Source organism: Halyomorpha halys, unplaced genomic scaffold (genome assembly GCF_000696795.3).
Source record: "Halyomorpha halys isolate HHAL.00 unplaced genomic scaffold, Hhal_1.1 Scaffold412.1, whole genome shotgun sequence".
Lineage (NCBI taxonomy): Eukaryota > Metazoa > Arthropoda > Insecta > Hemiptera > Pentatomidae > Halyomorpha > Halyomorpha halys.
This window is the reverse complement of record NW_027113304.1, coordinates 331394-358986: the sequence shown is the minus strand read 5'-3', so window position 1 is coordinate 358986 and position 27593 is coordinate 331394. Positions and strand designations below refer to the sequence as shown.

At 29.4% G+C, this 27593-nt stretch overlaps 1 protein-coding gene across 12 annotated transcripts in view; it reads left to right on the top strand.

The window, feature by feature from the left end:
• LOC106682411 (serine/threonine-protein kinase MARK2) overlaps window positions 1-27593 on the top strand; it is a 308181-nt gene that overhangs the window by 167028 nt on the left and 113560 nt on the right. The window contains exon 1 of one of the 12 annotated variants that reach the window (XM_014423245.3): window positions 13225-13242. The exons of the other annotated variants lie outside the window; for them this stretch is intronic. Within the exon in view, the coding sequence (XP_014278731.1) occupies window positions 13240-13242 (3 nt within the window). The 5' untranslated portion in view covers window positions 13225-13239. Of the gene's footprint in view, window positions 1-13224; window positions 13243-27593 lie in introns of those variants that run through there. 12 annotated transcript variants of the gene reach the window in all.

The window sequence follows — 27593 nt, the reverse complement described above, 5'->3', positions numbered from 1 at the left end:
ATAAAAGAGGTTCCATAATATTGTTTAATTGACAACTAATTATGTCAGCTAATTCTTAAGATTATTATCGTAAGGTTAGTACAAGGGTTTATCTCACATGGATGATTTTACTATGAGCCACCTATTAATTAAATTTCGAACTTTTTGTGTTAAAGTTATTTCTGATGGTACAATGTTCACTTTTACGGTAATTGTCATTAAAACTTTTAAAAGAAAATATTTTTACTATATAACACTCTACAAATCAGTTACCATTCAGGTTAGTATATTTACATCTGCTTGCCAGATTCCTCCTTTTTCCTCTCCTTAATCATATAAATTTGTATGACTTATTCATAAATAGGTCATACAAATTTATATTTCATTTTATTTGAATGATTGGTGCGTTTCTATCTAATTATAATCCTATATTTAGTTTAAAATATCTTATGTTAAATTTGTATTTTTGTTAGAAAATATTTGTGAAGGAAGATATTTTTTGGTCTAAAAAAAAGGTTTGCTGATAAAAAAAACATGACATATTCAACATGTATTGATTATATTTCTGTATTATTTTTTTTTTGTTTTTTTGTTTTATGCCTAGAAGCTTATTATTGTATACTTTTATTTCGTCCTTCATTTAATTAAATTTTTCTCTCTGTTTCAGGTAAGAATCTTGACCGTTAACAACTGGTTTCTTTTATGTGTAAGTTAATTTCCATATATTATCCAAACTATTTGAATTATCTAGAAAAAAAAAAATTTCTAATATTTCTATTCTTCTAATATTCTAATAATTCTAAGTAAAATGTTTTTTTGAAAAATGTTTCTGGCGATGCTTTTGTTATTGTACAATTAAAAAACTTAATACATTGATCAAGAAAAGAAACAGTTTATTTTAAAAATGTTTGAATTAAAAAATATATAATAATGTACTAATTGTAATTGTTAGGCGTCATAACCACCTGACGGGAGAGAAGAATGGAAATAGTTAAAATTATTTTTACGAAATCACAAATTATTTTCACATATTTTGTTCCTGAATATAAGGAAACATATGGTCTACTGTGATTTATATTTAAACTTAAAAAGTAGCTATAGGGCTTCGTAGGGAGCGGCGTGGCTCAGTGGTGAGGCACTGTGCAACTAGCTCCAAGGAATCCGGTTGTGTCTGAAGTTATTTTCTGTTACACTGTAGCCGCGAGTCTGCCCTGTGGCTTCGGAAGCCCTACTGGGGTCCACCGAGCTTCATAAAATGAATATACTCTTAATTGGGGAAGAATTTGGAGGTTGAACGATTGAGTCGTTTGATGTGCTTCAATCTGACAGCCCTGACGAAGCCCTGCAAATTAATGATTTTATCCCGGGCCTGAGATATAGTAGAACAACAGTACAGAATACATTTTTAAAAATACCCAATATAATTCAGATTCTGCTATATTACTTCTTAAAAAAAACAACAACAATAATATACAAAACTTTTTTAAAATCGGTTTTGTTTAGTATATAAACATGACTGATATATCATAAAAATTATCGTTGTGTTTATAAATTTTAAATATAAATATAAAATTGTATTTTTATGATCAGAAAAGGGAAGCCCACTTCTGGATCCATTCCTGACCTTTTTTATTAATTGGCTGATTGGGTAATGTTGTATGTGTAATTCAAGTCATAAAAAAATAAGAAATAAAAATAGACTTACAAAATTTGTAGGATGAATTTATTAAATTTTCCGTAAGGTTTTTTCTATAACTGTATTGAATATTTATAAAAAAAATTATAGTTTTGAAAATTTTAAAACATTGTTTAAGTAAAATAAAACATTTAACATACTGTACTAACTGTCATTCGAAAATACATAATTTAAGGGACTGTACGCGTACTTCTTGATTAACGAATTTGAACGCTTGTTGATACGAGTCCTATAAAGTCCATTTCGATTTGTAGTATTCCCAAGTATAAAGGAGAGTTCGAAAATATACTTGAGGCAGACGAAGGTCTATATTTAGGCGTCCTTTATGATTTTTGGTAAATTCAGAAGGGCGGAAGCGCCAAGGGTGAGGTTGTAGCACCTGATCCGGACGGCTTGGAGTGGGGGAAAGGCTCGAGTATTGATCAGGGCCCATCTTTCGTCTCTGTTGTCATGTAGCCTTCCGTGCGGCCGTCGCTCCACCGCCGTCGCTAGTGAGTCTTCATATGTCTTATGTTTATCCACTTCATTATTTACATTTGTCTATGTAATGCATGTTTATGTTATATCTGTAGTGTATTCCTCTTTGCGAGCGGGGCGGCTGCCTCTGGGTGCGAGGATGGGTGGAGTTCTCTCCGGGGTGGTAATTGCTGGCTGTTTATACAAGACGGATCTCGTATCGTTTGCTGCTTAAACATTTCTTGTAATGTCATCTACTATTAACCAGAACCATCATTAATATTAATTTTATTATATATAAAAATTAAACTTATATTTACAAACAATACATTTTGTTTTGTTCTGAAAAGTTTTACAAAATTTTTCTTTGAACAGTTCATTTTCAAGTTAAATATCTCAATTTCAGGATATATTTCATTGTCCCAACATTTCCCCTACTGAATTAGGTTTTCCCTCTATCACTCATAAATATTAAGGAGCAAACTAAGAATTGAAATTTTTGTTATTTAAAAGGTATTTATATCTTTAATTTGTTCATAATGGAGCAAGCCAAGTTAAAATCTATATAGAATAAGTACATATATTTGGTTACCTTTTGTTTAGTTTTCAATTAGTGCACTTATTTTCCTAATGTTAGAAAATAGATGTTTCTGAATCGATGTGTTAGTAGTTTAAAAACGTTACTCTAAAATTAAGTTATTATATTTACCCTCTTATTCCAAAAAGCCTATTTCTATGGATTTTTTTTTTATTATATAACTTTTTATTTTATTATTTTTTCCTCATAATTCTTTTTTTGACATATATATTATTTTTAAGTGTGCGTGAGTAAATATGTGTATTTGTCCGTGTTAGCGAGCAGGAAGGAATTGAAGTGAGAAATCTTGCTTTTTTTTTTTTTTTTTTTTTTTTTTTGGTTTCTTTGTTTAATATTTTTCTTCTACGTTTTATAAAATAGTTCTACAGTATTAGTTTTTAGTTGTTATTTTTATATAAAAATAATCACGATTTATAAATGAACCTTTTTTCTATTTTATTTGAAATTGATTAATAAATCTTCTAATAATTAATTTACAACTCCATTCTATAACTCCTATTCTTTCAATAAAACGACGTTTTTCATTGAGGAATTCATAATTAAACATAATATTTAACTTCCTGAAATATTCACTCACTTAAAGATTGTGGGTTTAATTTATTTTCTCTATCATTTATAACCTTAAATATGTAAATTTAATTAATAATTTAAGTTTTTATTTAAAAGGGTAAAATGACTAATAAGTTTAGAGAAAATAAGTAAATATATTTGGTAACTTTCAATTAAATTTAGTGTAAGTATGATCCAAATAGTTCAAAAATACATGTTAACTAATAAAAATTAGTTTTGAAAATTTTACTTTTTAACAAATTCTATGGAAACTTAAAATTTTTGTATTTTTATTTAAAATTGGGTTTCCTGTAGATACTTTATTCTTAAATTATCATTTAAAATTAAATTATAATTTTGTTTTATCTTTAGTATAATTTGCATTCTTATTTTTGCAAATAAGCATATGCATTATTATGCCCATATATGAGAAATCCCTCTTGACGTGCTAAAAATGCTAGAACTCGTTCTTCAAAAATAATTTAATGTTACTGATATGCTTAATAAGCTGTTGATGTATTTATCGAAATCCTACCTTAAAAATATAAACCCAGTACCCAGTAAACAATGACTTTTTTTTCTCGTTCTTTTTCTCTCTAAATTAGTTATCTTCTTTTATTTATGTTTACTATTATTGATATTATATTTTATTTATTTGAACTTGTGTTCTCCATTATTGAATTTCCTTCTAAATATAGATTGTAGAAGCATTAATTTGGCTACTGTGACTAACTTGTTACTGATTTAGCATAGGCGATGTATGAGCCGGTCATTTATCCCTTTTTCAATGGACAGAATTGCCTTAACTGTTCTCCTTAATTTTATTTATTTAGAGATAGATGAAGTATCGATTTACTGATCCCAAGCCCCTTTATATTTACATTTTTATTTTATATTTTATTCGTTCTCATAAAATAAAAAAATTGATTTTTCTCATTAATAAAATGTTTTTTATTGATAATATATTTAGTTAGTTAAAATTAAATTATTAATTTATTATACATTTTGTATTAACACGCTTTCCGCTTATTCATTTATCTTTTCATTAGGCTGAGTACTGCTATTTTACTTGAAAATAATTAATAATTTAACTTTTTGTTAATTGGAAATCAAACTAAGTTCCCTGGTTCAATCTAATCAATTTTTAGTCACTTCAACTGTTGCAACCCAGGCTTTCATATCTATGGAGGCTCGGTTACGTTTTTAACTTTAGTAGATATTAAAAATATATGAGACGTTATGAAAAAATTAATAACAACACTCCTGTATTTGTTACTTTATGTGTTTTAATTTAGTTATATTAAATCATGAACCGGTTTTTTTAATAACGTAATAACTCTGTTATCGCGTTTGAATAGGTTTTCAACATCAATTATTTTCCTTTTTATGTTCCAATTACCTATTTGGAATTTTGAAATGAATTGATGCAGGGGCATTGGTATTTCGAAAAAAATTTATAATACTAGTTTGAAGCTGCCGCAACGACCAATTACGATGTTAACATAGGTGGAGCAAACTCATAAAATTTCATTGAAGAAAGCAGAAAGATTACTTATTCAGTTAAAATATTCAACTTATGTTTTAGTACGGTTTATTTTATCACAAGATATCATATTCAAATATCATTGATTTAAGGTCAGACATACATATCAATCAATGCTAGAAGTTTATTGGCAATCAACATTCAGAAAAATATTTATGAAATGAACTTTATGAAGTTGTGACTAACTGGAAGATTTCTTTACTGATGATATTATTACAATGATTCAAAGATGGTACAAGCGTTATATAAATATGGATGGAAATTTTGTTAAAATTTAATAGGTGTTATGTACTTTATTTTATTTTTTCTATTACGCGAAAGTTAGAAAATTAACCTATATATGAGGTGTTGACTTTCAAAATGGGATAAATCCAAATTGTGAAACATTTCAGAGGACACAAAAAATGTCTTTGCTGATATGATTTCAATAGGAAAATAATACCAGGTCAATCTAACATTCATGAGATTTAATCCTGGTAAGTTTTATCACCCTATTGAAATCTTATATCAGTTTTTTTTACATACATTACAGAATTTCGTAAATTACCCATGATTTTTAGTCCCATATTAATCATTAATGTAACTATAACCTCTTAAAAATAGTCATCAAAAATATCAGATTACCTAAACTAATACCACTTTGTTAGTTTTGTACAATCGGGCTTAAGTTCCTGAATTATCAACATCCAAACCGCGAATTTGTGCTCAGATGGTAAAATAATATATGTCCCTCAAGCTGTGATACCTCTGACTTGGAAAAAAATTTATCATTTAAAAATAACCTCATCAATTTAGAGCTGCGTTTCCCAAATATTTTCCGCCACGGCACTCTACTTTACCTAAAATAATTTCGGGGCACCCTTGTTGGGCTTAAAAAAAATGACTGCACATTCTTTCTAATGGTTGAATATGTAAGAAAAGACGAAAAAGCAGTGCAAATTGAATGCTGGAGTACACTATATTTGCTCTTCTAATTTCAATTTATTTTCCGTAATTTTTTAATATCTGGATAAAGTGACATTAATGTTTTGCCGACCTTTTTGCTGGGGAGCACCCAGCCCGAGGAACCACTCTTGCACAAACATCTTGAAAGAATTCATCACGCCAGAAAATATATTGGCATTCTAGAATAAGTGTTGTAACGAGATATCTCTAGAACGATGCGTTAATGTCATTTAAATTTAAATGTTTTGAAAAAGTACTGATTTTACTTTTTTTTTCGGACTTCTACAACGGTTTTAGGGATGATGTTCGGTTTTCCCTAAATCATTTTTTTCTTACGATCATTTATTTTGAACTATTACAAACTTAATATCCTACCTTGCAACCGATATCCTATCAGCAGAACTGTATTTATGATCAATTCTTAACAACTCTTATTGGAATATCTATCTAATAAAACATGAACTACTACCTCAATTTACTAAAGAATATCTATATTCCATTTTTTATTGTTTATATTTACTCTTATCATATTAAACAAATGTAAATTAATTTTTATTTGTGTGTATTAATCCATTTCTGTCCGAAGGTAGTAATAAGATTTTTAGATGTTTTCTTACGTCTGTACGTTAATTGATACGAAAAATATAAGTTTTATTAATTTAAAAATGTATGTCTATCAGGAATCCTTTTTTTTTTTTTTTTTTTATAAATATTAATTATATGAACTAAGAATTGAAGAAAGAAAACATATATTGCACCAAAATAATTTTCAATTTTTGCATAATTTCAAGAATAAATGCTATAACCTATACAAAAAAAATATTGTACATAATTCTTTGAAAAGTAAACAAAAATACTTATTGATCATTATTTTATTTTTGACATTTTATATAATAAAGTTAAACCCTCAGAATTATATTAAACAAAATATTTTAAGATAAATTCTTAATAATATTAAAAAATTATATAAACATTGATATGTTAAAGTATCTTTGGAAAGCAGAATAAACCGATGACTAGTGCGATTTGAGGGTGTCTGTTATTGATTTATTGTATTCAAAGCACAGAGGTATTTGTGTCCTGTGCATGATTTATTGTATTCAAAGCACAGGGGTATTTGTGTCCTGTGTATAATTCTTCGAAAACAAAAAAAAAAATAAATAAAAATGATCAGTATATTATTTTTAAAATTTTATATTCTAGTCTTATAGCACTAATTCACTTCTTTATTTTCTTGTTTTACGCAATGGTAATATAAATTGTTAATGCTGTAAAAATGGGGCAGGTTACACTTTCTTTTCCACTATAATCTCCCTTCCACCTATACAATACTAACCCGCTGCCCTGGGTGCTCTGCGGGTTTAGTATTCAAGTTGCGTCTAGGTGTTTTCGTAATAGTGATGTTGAGCAGAAGGTTGTGCATTCTCTCTTTAGTTTACACGTTTGTATGTGATGTTTATATATAATGTATATATCAGTTTTGAGGGTGTATTAATGGAATATATTAAACATTTATTAATAATTAATTAGACATTAACTGGATACTGTTAATTATTATTTATTGTTATTGGTCTTCCTAGGTTAGATTGAAAATTGATGGGCCTCATTACCCATTAGAACAATCAGTGACCAATTAACCAATTTCAAACCATGGATTATTTTCAATAAAACCATGTGTTCTAAGCAAGTAATTTGAAAAAAAAAAACTGTCTATCTTAACTTAATTTTATTAAAATCACTTTAGTTTGTTCCTGTGTTTTAGATGTAACATAATAATATATACAAATATACAACTACATTTTTTTTTATTTGTATATAATTGAACAAATTATTGGTTTGATTACCTTGTTAATCAAATTAATATATTTGGGTAATGGTCTCGTATGATAACGTATTGTTGGATCAAGAGTTATCCATCTTTAGTTTATATTAATTATCTTTTAGGCATGCCAATTTTCTTTGATTATGGATCGATCTTCATCTATTATGGTATGAATGTTTTTCTTAGTTTTTTTTTTCAATTTTCAATTTCAATTTTTTTTAATTAAGGAATTATTATGTATGATGTCAAAGTAAGGTTCATAGTTATTACAATTGAATTAAAGTTTTTATTTCTTGATAAGCACAACCATGAACATTAAAAATAAAATATTAAGAACAAAATGTAAATTAAATTATAATTTGATATAACTTTTTTTGCCACAAAAATTAATTAAGGAAACGACTAGGACATTGAGAGGTGGTAAATAATTAAAAATTAATGGTAAATACTTAAAATAAATAAAACTTCGAATGTTTTTATGTATTCGATAGTCTTTTACTTTTTTTATTATTTGTTAAAATTTACATAAGTACTATTTATCTTTAACCCAAACTCCTGTATTATTATCTACTTTTCTCAAATAGTAAAACAAGTAAAGATTTTGTTGTATCTCATTTATTTTTCTTCCTGCTCGGTATTTATTTATCATCTCTATAATTCACTTGTTTGGTGAAATTATCAGTAGTCATTCATTATTTACAATTAAGGATTCTTTTTCAGCATATATCTAATTATATTCAATGCACTTTTTCTTTTTCCACAAAAGTTTTAGTGCTTATGATTACATCCTTCGTTCTCTCCATTAATAAATTATATATAGTTTGTATTGATATCATTTTCAAAACTAATGTCGTTGTCTTATTCAGTTCCAGTGTTGATACGTATTTATAAATATTTTATTATTCTTTCAAGGTTGGTATTTTATTGAATTGTTTGTTCGATGCTTGAACTCTCTTATTCCATGTCCAGTTTGATTAAAGTTCCTTTTGTGATGGGAATTTCATTCAATTCCTCTTGTCCATTTCTCTACTGACCTTGTCACATGTAAAGCCTTTTTTCTCTCTTGTTTTTGATTAAATAGAGGTCACAGGATTTAAAAAAAAAGGTGGTTTTAGTCCCTCAGCTGCTGTAAGACTGTAATTTTATTTGAATATGAATTTTTTTCCCCTTTGGTTTAGCTTTCTTTTACTTGTAGTATTTAACTTATTTAAAAATACGACTATAAAAAATCATTAAAAGGATAAATTAGTATTCAGATAAAACGGTATTAAAGTTTAAGAAATATTTGATTATATTTTTTCTCCCAAATGGTTTACCTTGATACGTTGAAAAGTTATAGTGTAATATTTATTATAATCAGGATATAGTTGTTTAATCTTGTTTACTATGTTATATATTAATATAGTTATTTTTAATAAATCTGTTTTAAACAGAATTAATCAGTAAACAGTCAACCGCCATCAACCGTGCTTGGTTGACCTTTACCAATATTGGTACACAGTCCGTTTATTTTTAGAATTAGGTTGTCAGCTGGTTGGCTTCATTGTGTGTATTATTAATTAATATCTCTCTCTACCTTTTTATGTTTTGGTCATCTTAGCTACTTTTATAACTTTATGTTGGTAAATTAAAAAAAGTTTTTATTTATCTTTTTAAAAATTAAATCATATAGTTATTAATTATTTCTTGTAGAAACCGAAAGCTGACTCTCACACTTTTTCTCCGTAGGTGCTTCAGTTTACCTTTTTGGAAGATTTTTTGGTTGACTTTCGTTGTCCATGTAAAATAAAGTATATTGGGTTGTGGGGCAAGCCTAACTATTATTTTTCTACATTATACTGTCGCGACGCCGGAACATGAATTAATATTTATTCGATATAGGTGTTACTTTCAATATAGTTAAAACATCTTCCGAATTTTTCCTGTATTTCTGCTCTTTTTGGAAATTATTTAAATATATCCTCCGCATATATATAAATATTCAACAATGTTTAACTTGAAAAAAAAATTACATAAAAATATCATTTTTAAGCGAGAAAAAGAACAAAGGACAACGTATAATATTGTTAATAACTGGTCATAATTTCTTTAATATTTCTCGTTAGTTATAAATACAACCGCGAGTTATTCCGCATGCGACATGAATGCCATTGAAGAAAGTTACTGAAGCTGAAGTTATTTGATGAAGAATGGCCTGTTCCCATGATTAAGTCCACTTTTTCAGTCTGTCAAGTCTGTCCTGTCATCCAAAGGTGTTCGGCGTAATAAGTAATGGTGGCAATTTGTATTTTTCTTTCCAGATTTTTCCTTTATACAGCTGTTATGAAACTATGTAGCTTTAGCTAACCGATGGCGGGTTCGAATCGGTATTTTTAAAAATTATTTATGGTCCCTTTTATTTTCAGAATAATGATGCTTAATTTTAATTATAGATTTTATGAATTTTCGGTCTTATATGATTTTAATTTTTTACTTCCTTTATATATATATATTTATATTTCCTGTTACCATTTTAAACAAATGTAAATCAATTTTATTTATGTAGGTATATTAATCCATTCCCAAGCGAAGGTAGTTGTAATATTAAATGTTTTCTTACGTTTCTATATTAATTGATTCAAAGAATAATCAATAATAAATGCTATATATAACTGATACAAAAAAAAAATACTGAACTAATTTTTCGTGATTTATTTCAAAGCAGGAGTATTTTTATCCTGTGCATAATTCATATAAAAAAATCTTTATTCTATTTTTGATATTCTATATAGTAATGCTAAACCCTAAGAATTAATTAAAGAAAATTGTTAATAATATTTAAAAAATATATATGTATAAACGTTTATGTAAAAGTGTCTCTGGGAAGAAGAATAAACTGACGTCTGGTGGGAATTAAGGGTGTTATATTTCATTTATGTTTCCGTTTATTCTCAGAATTCTGATGCCAAATTTTTAATACAAATTTTCTGAATTTTATTAATTTTCTGTCTTATGTTATTTGTAGCAATAACATCCCCAATTACCTTATGTCAGTTACTTAATCTAAGGAATTGTCTGCCGCGTTAACATAAACTGTTTTGTTTGGTTCTTTCATCATAATATCACGTTTTTTTTGTTTCTCTTTAAGACTAGAAACGTAATTTAGGACAAATATTCTATCTTCGCCATCGTCTGCTTTTTCTTTTAGACTAATCGCTCTCCTTATGCATCTAAATGTTCTTTAAGAAACTTTATGGTTATCTAGTATTTTTATACAGAATCGAATTAAACAAACTTTATAATTTCAGGATATATATTTGTAAGTGTGTGTGGGTGTGTGTATATATATATATATATATAAGGGAGCGTGGTAGCTCAGTGCGCTGTCCAGTTCACGTTATTACATATTTTTTCACATGATTAAGGTCATAAGTTCTTTTCCTTATTTCTCACTCAGTAATTTGGGTCCTGGTTCATAAGAGAATGGTTGCTCACCTTTACTGTGAATCAAAGTTTTTTAGTATTCATTAACGGTTTCTTGAAGACGGTATTTCTAAAATAATAATGTTGGTACTAAGTTGTATTGAATATATCATTGTTGGCTGGAGACAATGACAATTTGGCATTCTTAAAGTTTTAATTTTTTCAGTTACCATTTTATAAAAAAAAGGCTCGATTCTTGAATGGGTTGGTTTATATTCTTATTTAGTTAATTTTTTGTTTCCTAGATTTTACTCTAAGTTAATTCGTTGTTTAACGAATATTTATAGTTTTTTCACTGTGTGGTAATTAAAATTTCTATGAATATGGTGGTAATTAATGATAATTCCTTTAAAAACTTTTTTAATGTTAAAGTTTGCTAAATTAATTGGTTATTATTAATTTCTCGTTGTGAAAAAAAAAATAATGTGGTCTAATAAATAAATTCTTTCTATTTAGTTGTATTTAAAAAGAAAAAATAATAATGATAATAAATAAATTAATAAGAACATATAAAGTATTCTAGTTAAATGTTTCCCGCTGACCATTTGAATAAGTCGTGTAGTGTCGCCATCTAGACGAATATTCTCCGTACCACGACCGCTGCTTTTAGTTTACAGCTGCTGTAAAAGATAGCGCTACAGTTGCTGTATCTACTTGGCTCATTTTATATTAGTTTTGAACTACTTGTTTTTCATTTTGATATATTATTTTGTTTTCATCAGAATATCTTTATTAATTGTTTTATTATTAAATATATTTCTAATAAATAAATAAATATTAATATACAATTCCAATATTAGAATTCTGCATGGAACCTAGGATTATAAAATTATTACGTTTTAAAATCTATGCTTTAAATTGAAAATATTTTAGAGTAAAAACTTTTCTTTTTGGTTATGGTATTTTTCAATGACCAACTATATAATAACTTTCTAGGATTACCAAGAAGCCTAGAAATACGATAACTCTACAATATTTTATTTCTATCTGAGTAACAACGATTTTTGATCGGTATATTTGGTATACCGATTGGTATTTTTAAAAAGAAATTGTCATTGGCTTGATCAAATTTTCTTCTGTGACATTTAAATATTTGCTGTATTCGTGCTGGAGATGAAATAAAAAAAAAATTAAGTTGTAAGCCAATTTTGTAACGATTTGTGCTATCAAATTTGTGTTCTGGTGTAATCTATTAAACTGTTAATCTGATTTTTATGCATGCAATTTCCAGGGGTTTTGCAGGTTGGTATCATGTCTGTCACATATCTGATTCCACCTATTACTTACGTAAACGTATTTTCTTTGGCTCAGGTATAGTTAGAAAACGGCGTGCCCGACATCCATAATTGAAAAGAAATTAGGAGTTATATAATTTTTATTAAATTTCCTTTCATTACTTTCGATTCACCATAAGCATCGTATCAGACAAGTTTCAAATACGGCCCTTTTTCCGGTAGATATAAATAGATTTTATTCTCAAACCTTGAAATTTAGGCAGTTATTAACCTACCTAACCTTATAGTTAGTGGCGTCTTTTGTACAAGACCTGTCCCCCTCATAATCAATTGTTAAAAAAAATACAATTTAACGGTTATATTAACCATGTAAGGCCCATCAGGCTGATCTGGTATTAAATAAATTTTTAAAAACCTACCTAGCCAGGAAAAACGGTGAGGAAGACTGACCTATGTAATTAAAAGACTTTTATATTAGCGTAAAAATGCTTCATTATATATATTAAAATTAAATGGTTTAATATAAATTTTTTTTTTGTTTTTACGCAATTGTAAATTATTATCTATTAGTTCCTCTATTTTATTTATTTTTTTATGTATGTCTAAGAGTTCTTTCACTTTTATTTTTGTTCAGACTTGTTTTCAAGTTATATGTGTTGGTTTACAGTGAGGTAAAGTCTTTGTCTCTCTGAGAATACATTACTCAGCGGATACCTAAATCAGGCAGTTGCAATACAATGGTGCTATACTGTTTTCCGAGAAAGCTTCAAGTCGAGAACCAGAAATTTCAATCACTGATTTTTACCTATGCTCTACATGAACTGATTTTTTTTTTTATTGCTATAATATAACATACAGTTTAAATGTAATTTATTTTTCTTCTTTAATTCACTAATTCATCTTTTTTTTTTCTACAGGTAAGATCATGGAGGAACGTAGTTAAAGAAAGCCTTTATGGTGAGTTTTGTTATTCCTCATCATAGGTCCTATTACTCCATCTAAAAAATGAATCGCTTTTTGTAATAAAAAATATGTGTACGTTTAGTAGGCGAAACCATAACAGTTACAAAATTTAATAGTGGGACTAATTTGACATTAAAAAGAAGTTTAATTTTTAATAATTATTATTAAATACAATCATAATTTCTAAATTAGTCTGGTATACCAGGCAGGCAGAATTGCTTAGACCCAAAAACCTTCAGTTTTACATTATCAATTATCAATATTTATATGTGACGTTTCTCAGCTTTATTGTTTTTATAGTCATGGACTACAATCAAAACAAAATTTCTTGAACTAATTATTAAAAACCTGCAATTTATTCAGTATAATTTAAAGTTTATAACAACTACAGTTAAAACTTTACTTACATTGGCTACTATAGTTTTTTCTACATTAGACTATATAAATTACAGTGTAATACAATCATTCTAAATATAAATAGACTAACTAAAAAAAAGAAATAACGTACTGATAACCTGTTAAAAAGGACGATTACGTCCTTATTTATTTATATTTATTATTATTTTGGAAGAACCAAAAAAGATCCACATTTACCTTCGTCCATTTCACACATATTCAGTTCTAGCACGAACCTTGAGTTGTTGAATCAGAACAATGTACAACACACTGTCATAGACTTGTGTAATTAATATTTTAATTTCAATAGTTATCAATCTTAAATTATATGCAAAGACCTTAATTAACACCCCATTCGTTGCAGATTTTACCCAAAACAGATATGCGTCTTTTCATTCCAAACTCCTTAACCTTCCTAACCCATTAATTCTTAATCTTTCATCCTTAACAATCCCTGATAATCCTCCGAGGCGTCTGAAAATAAAATGGCCACGGGACCTTCTAATCTTAATTAATGTTTCAAGTACCATCAATGGGTGGTTCCTTCCCAAGATTTACAAGTGTATATGAAACATACAACATATTTACCTATTGTATTATTTTGTACAGTTGTAAATTACATTAAATAAATAAATTAAAAAAAAATTATATGCTATACTTTGTAGTTTTTTAATAATTAGTTGTAAACAATTCTTTATGCTAAAAGAATATTTTCTTCATCGTTTCTGAAACGTTCTAAAAATCTAGTTGTCCTATTGGCTAATACTTGAGATCCACATTTAAGTATACATAAATAAGTGTGCGTGAGTTATATATCAGGAGTTAAATCCTAAAACATGGTAACTGAAAGTTTTCAGGAATTGCAGTTTTTTGTATTAACGCTGATTTCATAGATTGTTGAAGGAATGTTACAGGAATTTATTTTCTTTCGACAATACTGTTGATATTACTTTATGATTAATGACTAGTTGTAGAAGGTAAAATATTTTAAACAATTTAAGATTGTAAACTTTTTTTTTTCTGTTATTATGTTTTACAACCGAACGCCTTAGGTGTATGTGTTTGTACATACATACGCCTGAGGAGTAGGTGTGTGTACATACTCTTATGTACTCTTTTAATCTCAAAATTTTCATAGCTTTTTAATAGCTACCAAGATCGGTTGATGGTAGAAGAAACTTTATTTTTTTTTTAGGTCTTGTTCTATCCCTGGTTACATTCGCCTATATAGTACAATATTATTTTGAAAAATCGATCCAATTATGCATATTACTTTCTTCTACTCTAATCACAAATTTATATTTGAAGTAAATCACATAATATGTCCTCGTTATAAAAGTAAATAACATACAAGAGAGGAATGAATAAGCATTTTCTATTCATGATGTCATGATTGTTACACCACTTGGAGTTAGTGTAATTCTGTGGCGGACGTAATTGAGCGTCAATACAACAGAGAAATTTAAATGACATAATTTGAATGCCTCTCGTGCCGCTGAACGTTAAATTGGGGGCGGGGAAATTCCGTAGTGTTCTACATGAAGAAGCTCCGGGAAATTAGCCTTAACAAGCATTTAGCCCAAATTAGGGTAGCCCAACCACCATCAGCTGCAATTCTATTTAGTTTAAATTAAATTTGTTATCTTCACCATCCTTTTACAAAGTATATTAGAGAAATTCTTTTTGTAAATGGAAGTCTATTGATAATCAACCGTACTAACGTATCTGTGATTAATATTGATTTTCCATTTTTGGATACGGGAACTCTCATGGTGCCCACAGAGTTTGGATTTTTTGTTATTTTGATTTTTGACAAGCAGTTTCGAGTACTTCAGTCTAAAATTTCAGCAAATCTATTATTATTGTTAAAAAATTTTCTACTGTTTATTTCTAGCCGTCGTTTCACCTTAAAAACTTTATTAATAAGGAATAATAGTAATAAGGAAAAAAATAATAAGGAAGTTAAAAATAAGTAAAAAGACATTATTAACTAACTTAATAGAGAGTATTGTATATATATAATTGAAAAAAATCTATTAATTTAATGAACTACTTTTAATTTCTAATATTTAATTTATACTATGCCATTTTACATGTACATTATTATTTATTGTGTCAGTTATATTGTCTATTTAGTTAATTAATAACTAACATATTGAAGAGTAGTTAGTGAACTGATACATTAGAATATTTATTATTGCATAGATGTATTTATTTAATTAACTAATAAATTAAATTCCGATGTTTTTATACCATGTTACTATTCATGAATAGTACTGTAGCAGTATACCGTATTGAACTTTACTAGAACCTTCTTGGTATCCATTCGGAGTTACAAATACTCTTACAGCAGCCTTTCGTATAGCCGAGCCGTCCTTACAGAAGTACTTTGGAACACTAAGACTGTTCTGTGAGCATTGTGTACCGAAGGAGGCATTGGGAGTACACTATTGGTGAGGCCAACGACATGGTCCTTCCCTCTGACTAAGACATTAAAACTGACACAATAATTAACAATCAACTGGTAAACTGGTGGTGTGAATTAAATATTAACTAATTAAGTATTAGCTAATTAAAATTAGTTAATTAAATTTATATATCTGTAGCTTGAAGGATATTGAGCAAATGAGAGGAAATATTAAATTTTTCAGTTTTTCGGCAACTATTTTCCATTAATTCTTATTTTTATTAAGTTTTACATAGTGAGTTGTGAATTATTCGAATCGGCATGGATCTTCTCGTGCTGCCTTTCTGAGAAAGCCTTGAGTTTTGTATAGTTAATTATAGAGAAGCCTTAACTTTCTCTATATTGACAAGAATAATATCCCTCCTAAATTTAGTTTTCCTCATATTGGACTATAACTGGTTCTCTGGTATCGTTTAGAGATTGAGCAAGAGCGACCTAGAACTGTCAGCAGGAAAAGCTCCCGGTTTTCCTCTTACATCAGAGGAATGACATCCGTATCTTATCCTCCAGACCCAGGCTCTCTCATGTCGGGAGTCGATTGGTTTGGAAAGTCAGGATATTAATCCATTTATATATGGCTCTTGGTCATGTGGATGGGCAGGAATGGCGAAATCTTCGGCACAGGATTGATATCGAAGAAAAATAAACACTAAGAGGAGGATGTATTTGAAATGCCAAAACCGAGCCTCAATTCTCACAAAGTTTTGCCAATTGATGCAAAATATCACAATTCCAGTCTAGAAATAGCGCATCACACATCAACAGTCTACAAAATAGAACGGAAATACAAATTAGATCAATCCAAAACAATGAAATACATATAGAACAGTACGTAAAATTGTCTTAAAGTAGTGCACTATTAGATTAATTATTTTATTTGCTTGTTTGAGAGTGGTTTAGTTTATTCTTAATTTAAAACAAATTTGATCCTTTTTTCTCTCAACCTTTATTCTTTAATGAGGTGTAGATAGTTGACCGTAGATTAATGCTTGGAGCTCTGATGATTTAATCCGTCACACTTTATGCCGACGTTTCGACCTGAGTTCATAAAATAAATAAATATTGTTTTGTTTATTTATGTTGTTCTTTGCTGACAGCACCCTCCGACAAACTTCTTCAAGCTTTATTCTTTAAAATTTTTCCAACGTTTCGACCCTCAGGCCATTCTCAAGGATATCTACAAAAAGTTTTTTTATTTTTATATAACAATTACATTATTTCCTTTAACTACTCACTGATTTCTTTGGCCCTACCTTAAATATTGATGTCATTTCCTTTCTCAAATCTTAAAAATGCAGGCTAATCGCCTTTGTCTCATATTTAAATAAATTAAAATGCTCTTAATACTAATAGAATAGTATGTAAAATTGTCTTAAAGTAGTGCACTATTTTGTCAGTGTGTTTCAGACTATTGATAAGAGATGTTGAGAACGTCAACTGGTTTTTTATTATCATTTGAAATACTCGAGTCACTTTTTTTTAAGCAACCTTTCAATGTTTTTAAGATATGTTACTATTCATGAATAATATTATAGCTGTATTATACTGACTAATATTGGTCAAACATGCCATATTGAATGTTGTTAGAACCTTCTTGGTATCCAGTCGGAGTTGCAAATACTCTTATAACAGCCTCACGTATAACCGAACCGTCATTACAGAAGTACTTTGGAACACTAACACTGATCTGTGAGCATTGTGTACCGAAGGAGGCATTGTGAGTACACTATTGGCGGGGCCAACGACATGGTCCTTCCCTGTGTCATATTGTCTTTGTGTTCTGGTCGCATGTTCCCATCCAACGATCCGTCACACTTCTGCTGCGACTCCTTGCCCAACCTCTTGGGAAAGTGTTCTTTATTATCTCGGGCTGTGAATAATGCGGAAAGTGGGGGAGGGATAAGTATACGATCCTGTGCTTATGAAATAAGAATAACCTAGTAACCTTTCCTTGTGTTTAACATAATGTTCTTTAGTTAATTAAAAGTTTGTTTTTATATTTTATTATTTATACATCATCTATTTATTAGATTTGATTAAGAAAAATAGCAGATTTTCGGTAGGAAGATTGGTTTTAGAATTAAATAGATTTGGGGCATCTTAATTCAACGGAACGTAAACTACCTATAGTATTAAATTAAACCTTTAATATTTTATTTTATATTTTTAGGGAGGGAGGTAGTACTGAAATGTTTGTTTCCTTTAAAAACATTATGACTAATGTTATTTAAATGATAGTAGTGAACTTATTGGTGATTTAGGTTGGAACATTTTGCTTCTTACATAATATAGATCATATTTCTATGTTTAAATGTTATATTTAATTATAATTTGATAACGTATAAACTTTATCAACATAATTTTTATGAATTAAATCCTATGATTATTTTTCATTTTTATAGGTTTCATTGCTTAACATTTTTAGCTATCCAACGTTTATATTTAAGAATATATTACTCTTTTAGGAAGTTTTTGTAAAACTGTAAAACAAAAAAAACACCAATATGGTAGCTTAATTTTATTGAAAATTTAACTCTAAAGGTGAAGGACGCCCACTTATTTCTGTTTTTTACTCTTTAATGCCGTCTTATGCCCTTGAAGTATTTCTCACTAAATGATTTTAAGAAAATACAGTTTCATAATACTTGACTCTTAGCTTATTAATGTTTTCAATCATCTAATTATTGATCTAATATTTTTTTTATTTCGATTTCACAACTATTAACCCTTCTTTTCATTTTGAATTATTGTATAGCGCATCGTCACTGTGCAAACAACATAAAATGGAGATATGATTGAAATTTAGTAAAATTGAATTCCGTATACCATTTTATTCTGAACTTCCCACTCAAACCCTATTACAGTACAGCCGAGTAGAAATAGCTCAAAAACAAAGAGTTCCTTTCAAACTATTGAATAAAGATGAATTTCAAAAATGTTTTATGTATTGACTCTCTAGCGAAAAATCGAATTTTTTTAACTACCTGCGGTTTTGTTATTTCTGAAATCTCTTCTGTTTTAATCACACAAAATATTCGCACATACATATGCAAGATATGCTATTTATTGAAGATATGATGCTTTACTTAGAATTTTAAAAACCAATGACCACTACTTCACAATCAAACCTTCCGAAAATTGTTAGTTGATGAGATGATCTGAAATATGATTTGGGTAAACGCTTATGATAGTAATGAAGGGTTCTGTTGGATTGATTTCTGGTATAATAAAACACGTTCTCACTCCCTGGGTTCTGGAGTCATCGGCATTACAAAGAATCGTTAAAAATAATTTAATTAAAAACTATTGTATTTGACCTTAATTTATTAATTAATAAACATTTAATTTTAAAAAAATAAGACCTAAGGTTAAAAATCTGAATTTAATTTTAATTATGAATAATTTTACTCCCTCTACCAAGTTCAAAAGGATTTTTTTGTTAAAAAGTTTATTATATTTATTTTCAGAAATCATATTATTAATTTGTAGACATATGTCATTTTAAATTAAAAGTGATTTTTATATATTCCCAAATGATTATATGTCCTTATTTTTATTTATTTTTTTGTACTTTACATTATCCAATTGATCTAATAAAAACTTCTGTTTACTTTTTGTTTTATTCTACTTTTTAATGACTTTAATATAGGTTTATCTTTTTAATATCTCATCTTTGAATTTAGTCCAATGGCGTCAGGGTTTTATCAGGCGCAACTGCAGTCACGTTCCGTATATAACTCATTGCTATGAATCATCTAGTGTCTTTTTATTTCTTTGTCAGGTCCCTTTTTTACATCTTGTTTATTGTTGTAAAGTTTAGTTTAGCTTCTTCTAAAGTTACTTCTCGTACGTTCTCGATTATCTTTATTTGAACATTTTTAACGATTAGCCGGGAGTCAGTTCTAAACTGAAGCACTTCCTTTACAATCCTTTACCATTAAACTAGGTTCCAGTTTAATCATTTTTATTATTTATACAGTTTTAAAAAAATAATTCTTTACTCTCTTCATATCCAATCAGATAATCTGTTATATATGGTCTTCCCTATAGATTGGTAATACATAGCCCTTCGGGATGGAACTGTACATGATTCACCATTGACCTTTTAAAAGCCAATGACGTGCTATATTTGATGGCATGTTTGTGGAGTCTACTTATTGAATGAAAAAATGTATTATGACATAAAGTTAATTTTTTGACCTTTTCATTGAGATTGTGCTTTCAAGTAAATTACTTTTTTTTTTTCCATTCTTGGGGCTTGTAAGTCCTTGAAACGACCATCATCTGAAATTGTAACTAGAGCAAACAAAGGATTGTCTAGAACCAGAAGTTATTTCATTTGATTTTTAAACTTAAAAACTAAATTGTTAATACAAATTTTTTATTCCTTTTTTTTTTTAACCCCCCGCCCCCTAAAGAGGATTAATCTTGTTCCTCTTGTGTTTCCAAATAATTTATTAATCAATATTTTTTCTTATCGTGAATTACATGCGTTTCTTGAGATTAATGCCTAGTTTGTTAGGAATTATTTTTAGATTTCTTCGAGTACTTTTATTTGTAATTGAATGATCTGTGTCTGATAAGTATTGAAGAATTATCCGATGTTAAAAGCTCGAATTTCGAACCTTTCATCTAACTTCTATCATGTCTTAAATAATTAAAATAAAATATTTAAACTTCGGAAGAATAGTTTAGCAAGGGTTGGATCTGTTGAGAGTAACTGCGATAGTGAATTAAGACTTCCTGTTTGTTTAAGTGGAAACAGCTATAGTCCTTGACAGTTAACGGTTAGCCCGTTGCAACGGATTTCGTTCTAGGTTCTCTTTAGCTTCTTAAATACACTGTATTAAGTTACATTTTAATTGCCTTATAGTAATTATAACTCTCTTCGCAACCAAGGTCGGGAAAATTATCGTTTAACGATCAAAAGTACGTGACCAAACAATAAAACCCCGAAGCAACAAAAGGTTCATGTCGTTGGGTTGGTAACGCTTATTGGTCTATTATCACGGCCCTTCGAACTGATGTATTCAAGATTGGCTCGTTAAGTTTTAATTTGGTCATGCATTTAGTCGATCGCAGGGTTTCGTAAGTTCTGTCTGTCAATACATGCAAGATATATATTTTTTTTTTTTACTCATTTCGTCACATACCTTATCTAACGTAGAACGAATTTTCGATTTCATGTTCTATTAACTAGAGCAAAATGGTGTAACATATCGAGTATGTTACTTATTTTATGTTGAACACATTGTAAAGCGTTCTTTAGTTTTTGGGATGTTCAGTGTACAACTCAAATCATTAGGCTGCGCAATCCTAGTATTAGAATTTTAATCAGTCATTTACTTCCTTGGCAAAATGAACAATTTTTATTATAATAAGTGCGTTTTGTGTTCAATAAATCCTATTTTCAATTATTGTTACTATAGGTTTTTTTTTTATTATTATTATTATTATTTTGAAATTAATTTTTCCAAGTATTTTTAGTGCTCTGTCAATTTCTGAGCCTTTGGTGACCCTTCCTTAATAGATCTGACACTTCCAATTACGAAAGCTACGTGCTCAAATTGCGGTTTAGAAATTCTGTTTACATCATAGCTTCTGTATTTCTTGATATTCTCTAAATATTTTCCCCAAATCTAAATTATTGTCATCGAACTAAATTAAAAAAGAAAAACCCTGACCATCTACTTATATTTAAAAAAGAAAAATGTTTTCTCATAATGATTCAAATCTCCTTACATACCTTTATGGTATTTTTTTATAAATCGTTTCTATAGTTAACTCGCTAGTAAGGGGCCTTTCCATTACCTCTTCATACTCTGCCGGATTTCATATCCATTAAAAAATAAAATAAAGAAAGAAAATTAAAACCGTCTAAAACGAAGATTGGCTCCAGTCAAACAAATTAGAAGATAATGTCGAAAAGAGGAAATTATGATAACAGGACTACAATTACAATAAAATTCATATAAATTTAATGTGAACCGCACTAGGATTGAAAAGCTCATGTTTTAAGCAGAATCTATATGGAAGGACTTAAAATTTTAAAATATTTTTTAATAATTTTATTTTTTATACCTCAATCTTTTCCCAATCCCCTTTCTGGCTGCTATTCAGTTTTTCTGGAGTCTCTTGTCCCTGTTATTATCCAAATCTCTTGAGGGACCCGAAGTTGATTGATATGATCTATTTAAAGATTTAGTAATTTTAACATTTATCAAATATAGCAATGATAAACATAAAGAATGAAAGTTTCCGTATTTGCGCAAACCAAAACAACATTTATATGAAAGATTTTTTATTTAATGTAATATAGCTTGGAAGAGAAATTCAGTCGTTCCACTTATTTTTCGCCAAGTATTCTCGGTCGAATGCGCGCTTTTTCGTAGGTTCTGAAATTATAAATCTGTGATCAGCGAATCGAACTTATATTATACCGTTAAAGGGTGAACTCTCTATAATTTCTCCTAGACGTATGATTTCACTTCCCGAAACTTCGGGATATCGGTTATGTCTGAAGAAAGTCCAAGACTGTTTCGAATTTCATTTAAACCAAAAAAGGATCCCGCTTCTAATGGCTAAGAACGAAAGTGACTTTAAATGATGGCGAATTGCATAATCACCGAGGGGATATATCATTATGCAGTTATAAACCCTGTTGTTATACAAATTTATCCTAAGACTGGCCCGTATTTTTTAATTGGATCATGGTCCGTAAACGGTGCTTGTTGAAGAAGGTTACTAAGTTGTTGGACAGGTTTTGCCCAGTAAAAAGTCCGCGTTTTTCATCAGATGGCATTGGGTTCCGTTATGTGGTTTTGTATAGAAGTTATTCAATATAAAGCTTAGACTACATCAACATTTATTGACTTTCTTTCTTCCTCCGTTATACAACATCGGTAAAATAATAAATTAGCCATACACTATCGAAAAAAATTTCACTTATATAGTCTGTTTTCTTTTCTGAGAGAGTAGGTTTCGTTGGATAGGATACTTCAATTGCTAATAATTATAGGTCCGTCGTATTGCTTTCGTAACTACTGTAGTCGGATCATCATTAAGGAAATTGTTCTATGGACAGAACTATCGCAATAATCTTAATACATATCTCTCCATCGATTAATTAATTTCCTTTAGCGGCAGATGTATTGTCAGTTTCGTTTGGAAAAATCTGTTAATTACACTATTGATATCATCTTAGAGATATTCCCTAAGCCCGGATTCATACGTAATTCTCGGGTTTTCATTATAATTCTTTTATGAATTAATTATTTGGCCCAAGTGAATATTTCATGTCACTAATATAGCGATCAATGATTATGTAATATAGAAAATAATACATGTAAGTATCTCATAATGAACTGTGATGATAAAAAAAAAAAATGTAGTAATTATGTACAACATAAATATTCAAAACATTAGATAAATTTTTTTAACTCATTGCTTTACCAAACCTCATTGAAAACTATGCTATGAACCATGAAAATGCGATCATTGTTTACTTTTTGACACTAAATATATTGTTATTAAAATAAAATAAAAGTGTTCGGCGATATAGCATACCGAAAAATTAATATACCTTTAAAAAATAATATTTAAATAGCGAAAAGAGTTTTGAAATGTTCCCATAGTGCAAAAATACATTAACTTCTCTGCTTATTATTGTGAAAAAATATATATACTAAAATAAAGTAGTGTTATGTAAGTTTATACGTGAACTTATGAGGGCAATATTTATATAATCATGTATTTTTTATAATATTTTGTTTTAATTTATTTTATGATGAAGCTTAATATTATTATACATTCGATTGACCCATCTAATACCTGAACAAGAACGAACTTAAATTTTGAGTATTCCACTGACCTCTATCGAATTTCAAAAATTATTAAAATATATTATGATGATTATTTATGTATGATATAAAGTTTAAGCTTTCATGATGGTTGATTCTAAAGGAAGAAACATTTTACAACAAATTTCCTTCGATAAAGATTTCTTCCTTCCTAAATTTAACATGGCGTGTTAAAGAATGCTCCTATTCTCTCCGTCTCTACCTATTTATAAAGTTCTTGGGAACCCGAAGATTACTCCTTCAACCTGAGTCTCGCCGACCTGAAACAACAAGAACTTGTTTGCTTTATTTCTAACAAAACTAATCACTGTGAATACTTTATTAGTTCGTGGTATAACACAGAGCACCTTCAAATAAAGAGGAACTGAGGAACTCCGTGAGTAGAACTACCAGGAAACTCTTTTACCTGGAAATAGAAGTTAGCTTATGTTAATTATTGTTTATTTTGTTGCTCATCATGGCGGAAGTAGTAATAATGTAACACACCTGTAAGGCTTCTTATACAAAAAACAAAAACAAATTATCCAATTTGATTAAGTTAAAGATGATCATCTTTTACCAAGTTTTAAAGCAAACTGTGTCTCGGCTAATACTTAACATCAGTTGTTCTCGCCTCGTGAAACAACGTTATTTAAAGCTACTGCAGTTAGACAATAACAACCGTTTGAGTCTGCAGTATAATAATTGAGTCACGCAGATATGAAAAATATTGGTGAGCTTCGGAATGTTTGACCCGATACTACTTTATGACCCGGTAAGTATCAAAATTAGAATGGGGGAGATATTGGATAGATATAGGGAGTTTGTCAAGGTTAAAGACTTCTTGTCATTACGAGAATCGACCTATAACCCGTGGTACGGTAGGGTCTTAATTAAAACGGATGCTCCTCAATGCTACCTAAAAATCAGTTGCCCTATAACTCATTTGAGAATAATTGCCCAACTACGACTATTCGGTAAATATGCAATTACTTTAAGTATCCGTCCACTCAAATATACTTTAGACACACAGAAGCTTTGTCCAGCTTGTGATGGAACGGCCCTGGAGGATTGTTTCCATTTTTTGACAAATTGTCCCGCGTATCATGAGAACCTAATCCGATACATGTCGAAACTAAGCAATATTAGCCCAAAGCAGTTGTATGAATTTCTGTCTGTACCATCAGGGTCGGATCTTAAACTGTTTTTTATATAAGTAACGCAAAACTTTTTGCTTAAAGCTGGACACCTATCGTCCCAGTAGGAGGTATAGGTTTTTTTAATATTATTAAATATGAAGTGACGTTTTTGTGTTATTCTAACGAATGTGGATAGCCCAGCTTGGGTATATTGTTTGTTACTAGTTTATATAAACGATCTTTAACTCATCATTTTTGTGAAATTACTGCAATTGATTATCTATTTCATGTATATCACTGGTTAACTCTATTTTTACGGGGGTTGCCCCATAAACAAATATATAAATTGTTATTATTTTACCACTTATAATAATATGAAGGACAAGTAAAATTCTCCATTGTACAAGTCAGTGTAATTAAAAAATGAATAAAAACTACGATGATATCGATATTAGTTTGGACTTAATCATAAAACAGCGCAACGGTTTTTTTTATTTTTTAAGGATTAGTGAAAGATTATTAGTTGACCGTATGCAATGATTGTATGAAGATGGTTCGGAGTAGTGGTCAAGAAAGGAACAAAACTAAAAAAAAACTCTATTTATTAGTAACCGACGTATCACCCTAATTTGCATGACTTCACCAGGACTGAGTCCAGAAAGTAGGGTCTATGTCCCTTCTGTCTGAGCTCAGCCCCCTCATGAAGTCATGGAAAGTGGGGTGAAAAATTGGTTACTGATAAATAGTTTTTCTGCTATTTTGATACCTTTCTTGACTGCTACCCTGGTAATATGGTTCATATTTTATAACAATAGATTGATGTGGTAATAATTCTCGTAAATATTTAGCTAACAGTCAATATATAATTCATAAATATTTTAACAGAAAATATATGTTTTCTCGTTAAACCGGTCTCAAGGCTGTAGAGTTGAATGCATAAATGCCGAAGAGCCTGTTCTTCCCTGATGATTCATAGACCCAGTCCAACTTTCCCTCCATGACTCTTGACATTTTCTCCATAATAGGGTGGTATTATTTTTGTTATTACCATTTTATGACACCCTAATATTTTTCATTATATATTTTTAATTATACTTCTTAATTGGAAATTGCAAAGTTTTTTTATGTGGTTTTAATATCTCCGTGCTAAGGTCATGATGACTAATTCTCCCTTCCCTTCTTACTTGCTAATTTTTTTTTATTATATCTTCATTAATTATGTGTTCCAAACGTAAAAATATTATTTAATTGATCATCAATTCCTCTGCTATATATCCACAATTATTACTCATTAATCTCAACTGGGCTTCAGCTGGCTGAATTCTTCTGAATAAAAAACCCTCACCCCGATTGATGATTATAAACAAGGTAGGGAAAAGCGACAGAAGGGGATTAAGAGCCCTTATAGGGACTTACGCTACCGGTGTTGCGGGACTGGATAACGGTTTCAACTTCTAGGAGGTACCTTACCTGCCGGATCTACAGGCCATCTGTCCTGCTCTCACCGCTTCCGCAATGTCTTCGGCGTCCGCGATCTTTCTGCCTCAAGACTCCATAGATTTCAAGGATCCCTCAAAATGAATGGTTGCTGTATTCTCTGTGAGAGTGGGCTCTTTCAACGAATCTCTATCATACATGAAGGTATTAGCATCATGATCATATAGTATGCAATTTAGAAACAGGGTGAATCATTCTGTCTATATAGAGCTCTACACTATATTTTATCTCAAATTAACTAAATTCATTAATTTATTGCATCAGTTATAGATATCTCTGTTTCGTGATAACTCAAATTTTCTGCCCCAGTGGAAGATTGAAAAGCTTGTCTTGATAGAGACAAATATACTTTGACGAATATAAATCTACGCAAATATATCATTTGTCATATGTCCCGTAATTCTGAAAAATTAGAATATACTTTTCATAAAACTACCTGAAATAAATAACTTTTAGCTTATGACAAGCATTAGAATTTTTTCGCCTGCTTTCCCCCCGATGTACCTTAGGACAACCCTATACCAGCGGTGCGTTCTAAACTTCCTAACATTTTAATATTCTGTCAAGATAAGATTCGGTCACCAAGTCTTCTGCCTCTCTCTCTCTCTCTCTCTCTCTCTCTCTCACACACACACACACACACACAGAATTTCACCAATAATATAGCCTAAATTTGATTCAGGCACAGGTAGATTGCAAAGAAAAATATAACTAGCAAAATCATCACATGTACCCCTTTTCTTCTAACTCACTCATATTTTTTTTAATTTTCTATTTTAGGATGAAATGTGTTTTCTGACGTGTATTGGCGCAATGTGTAAGTGGTTTAATCCACCCTTGGTGGGTTGATTTGAAATATTCCTCATCCCTCTTACTCTTGCTTGAAGAAAAGAAAACCTTGTAACACTCATATAGTTTTGGGAAGGAAACTTCTTAGTTTTAGGAGTACTTTTAGGGGGGGGGGGAATTATTCTACAACTTTTTACAAGTTTATGGTGTATTATATTT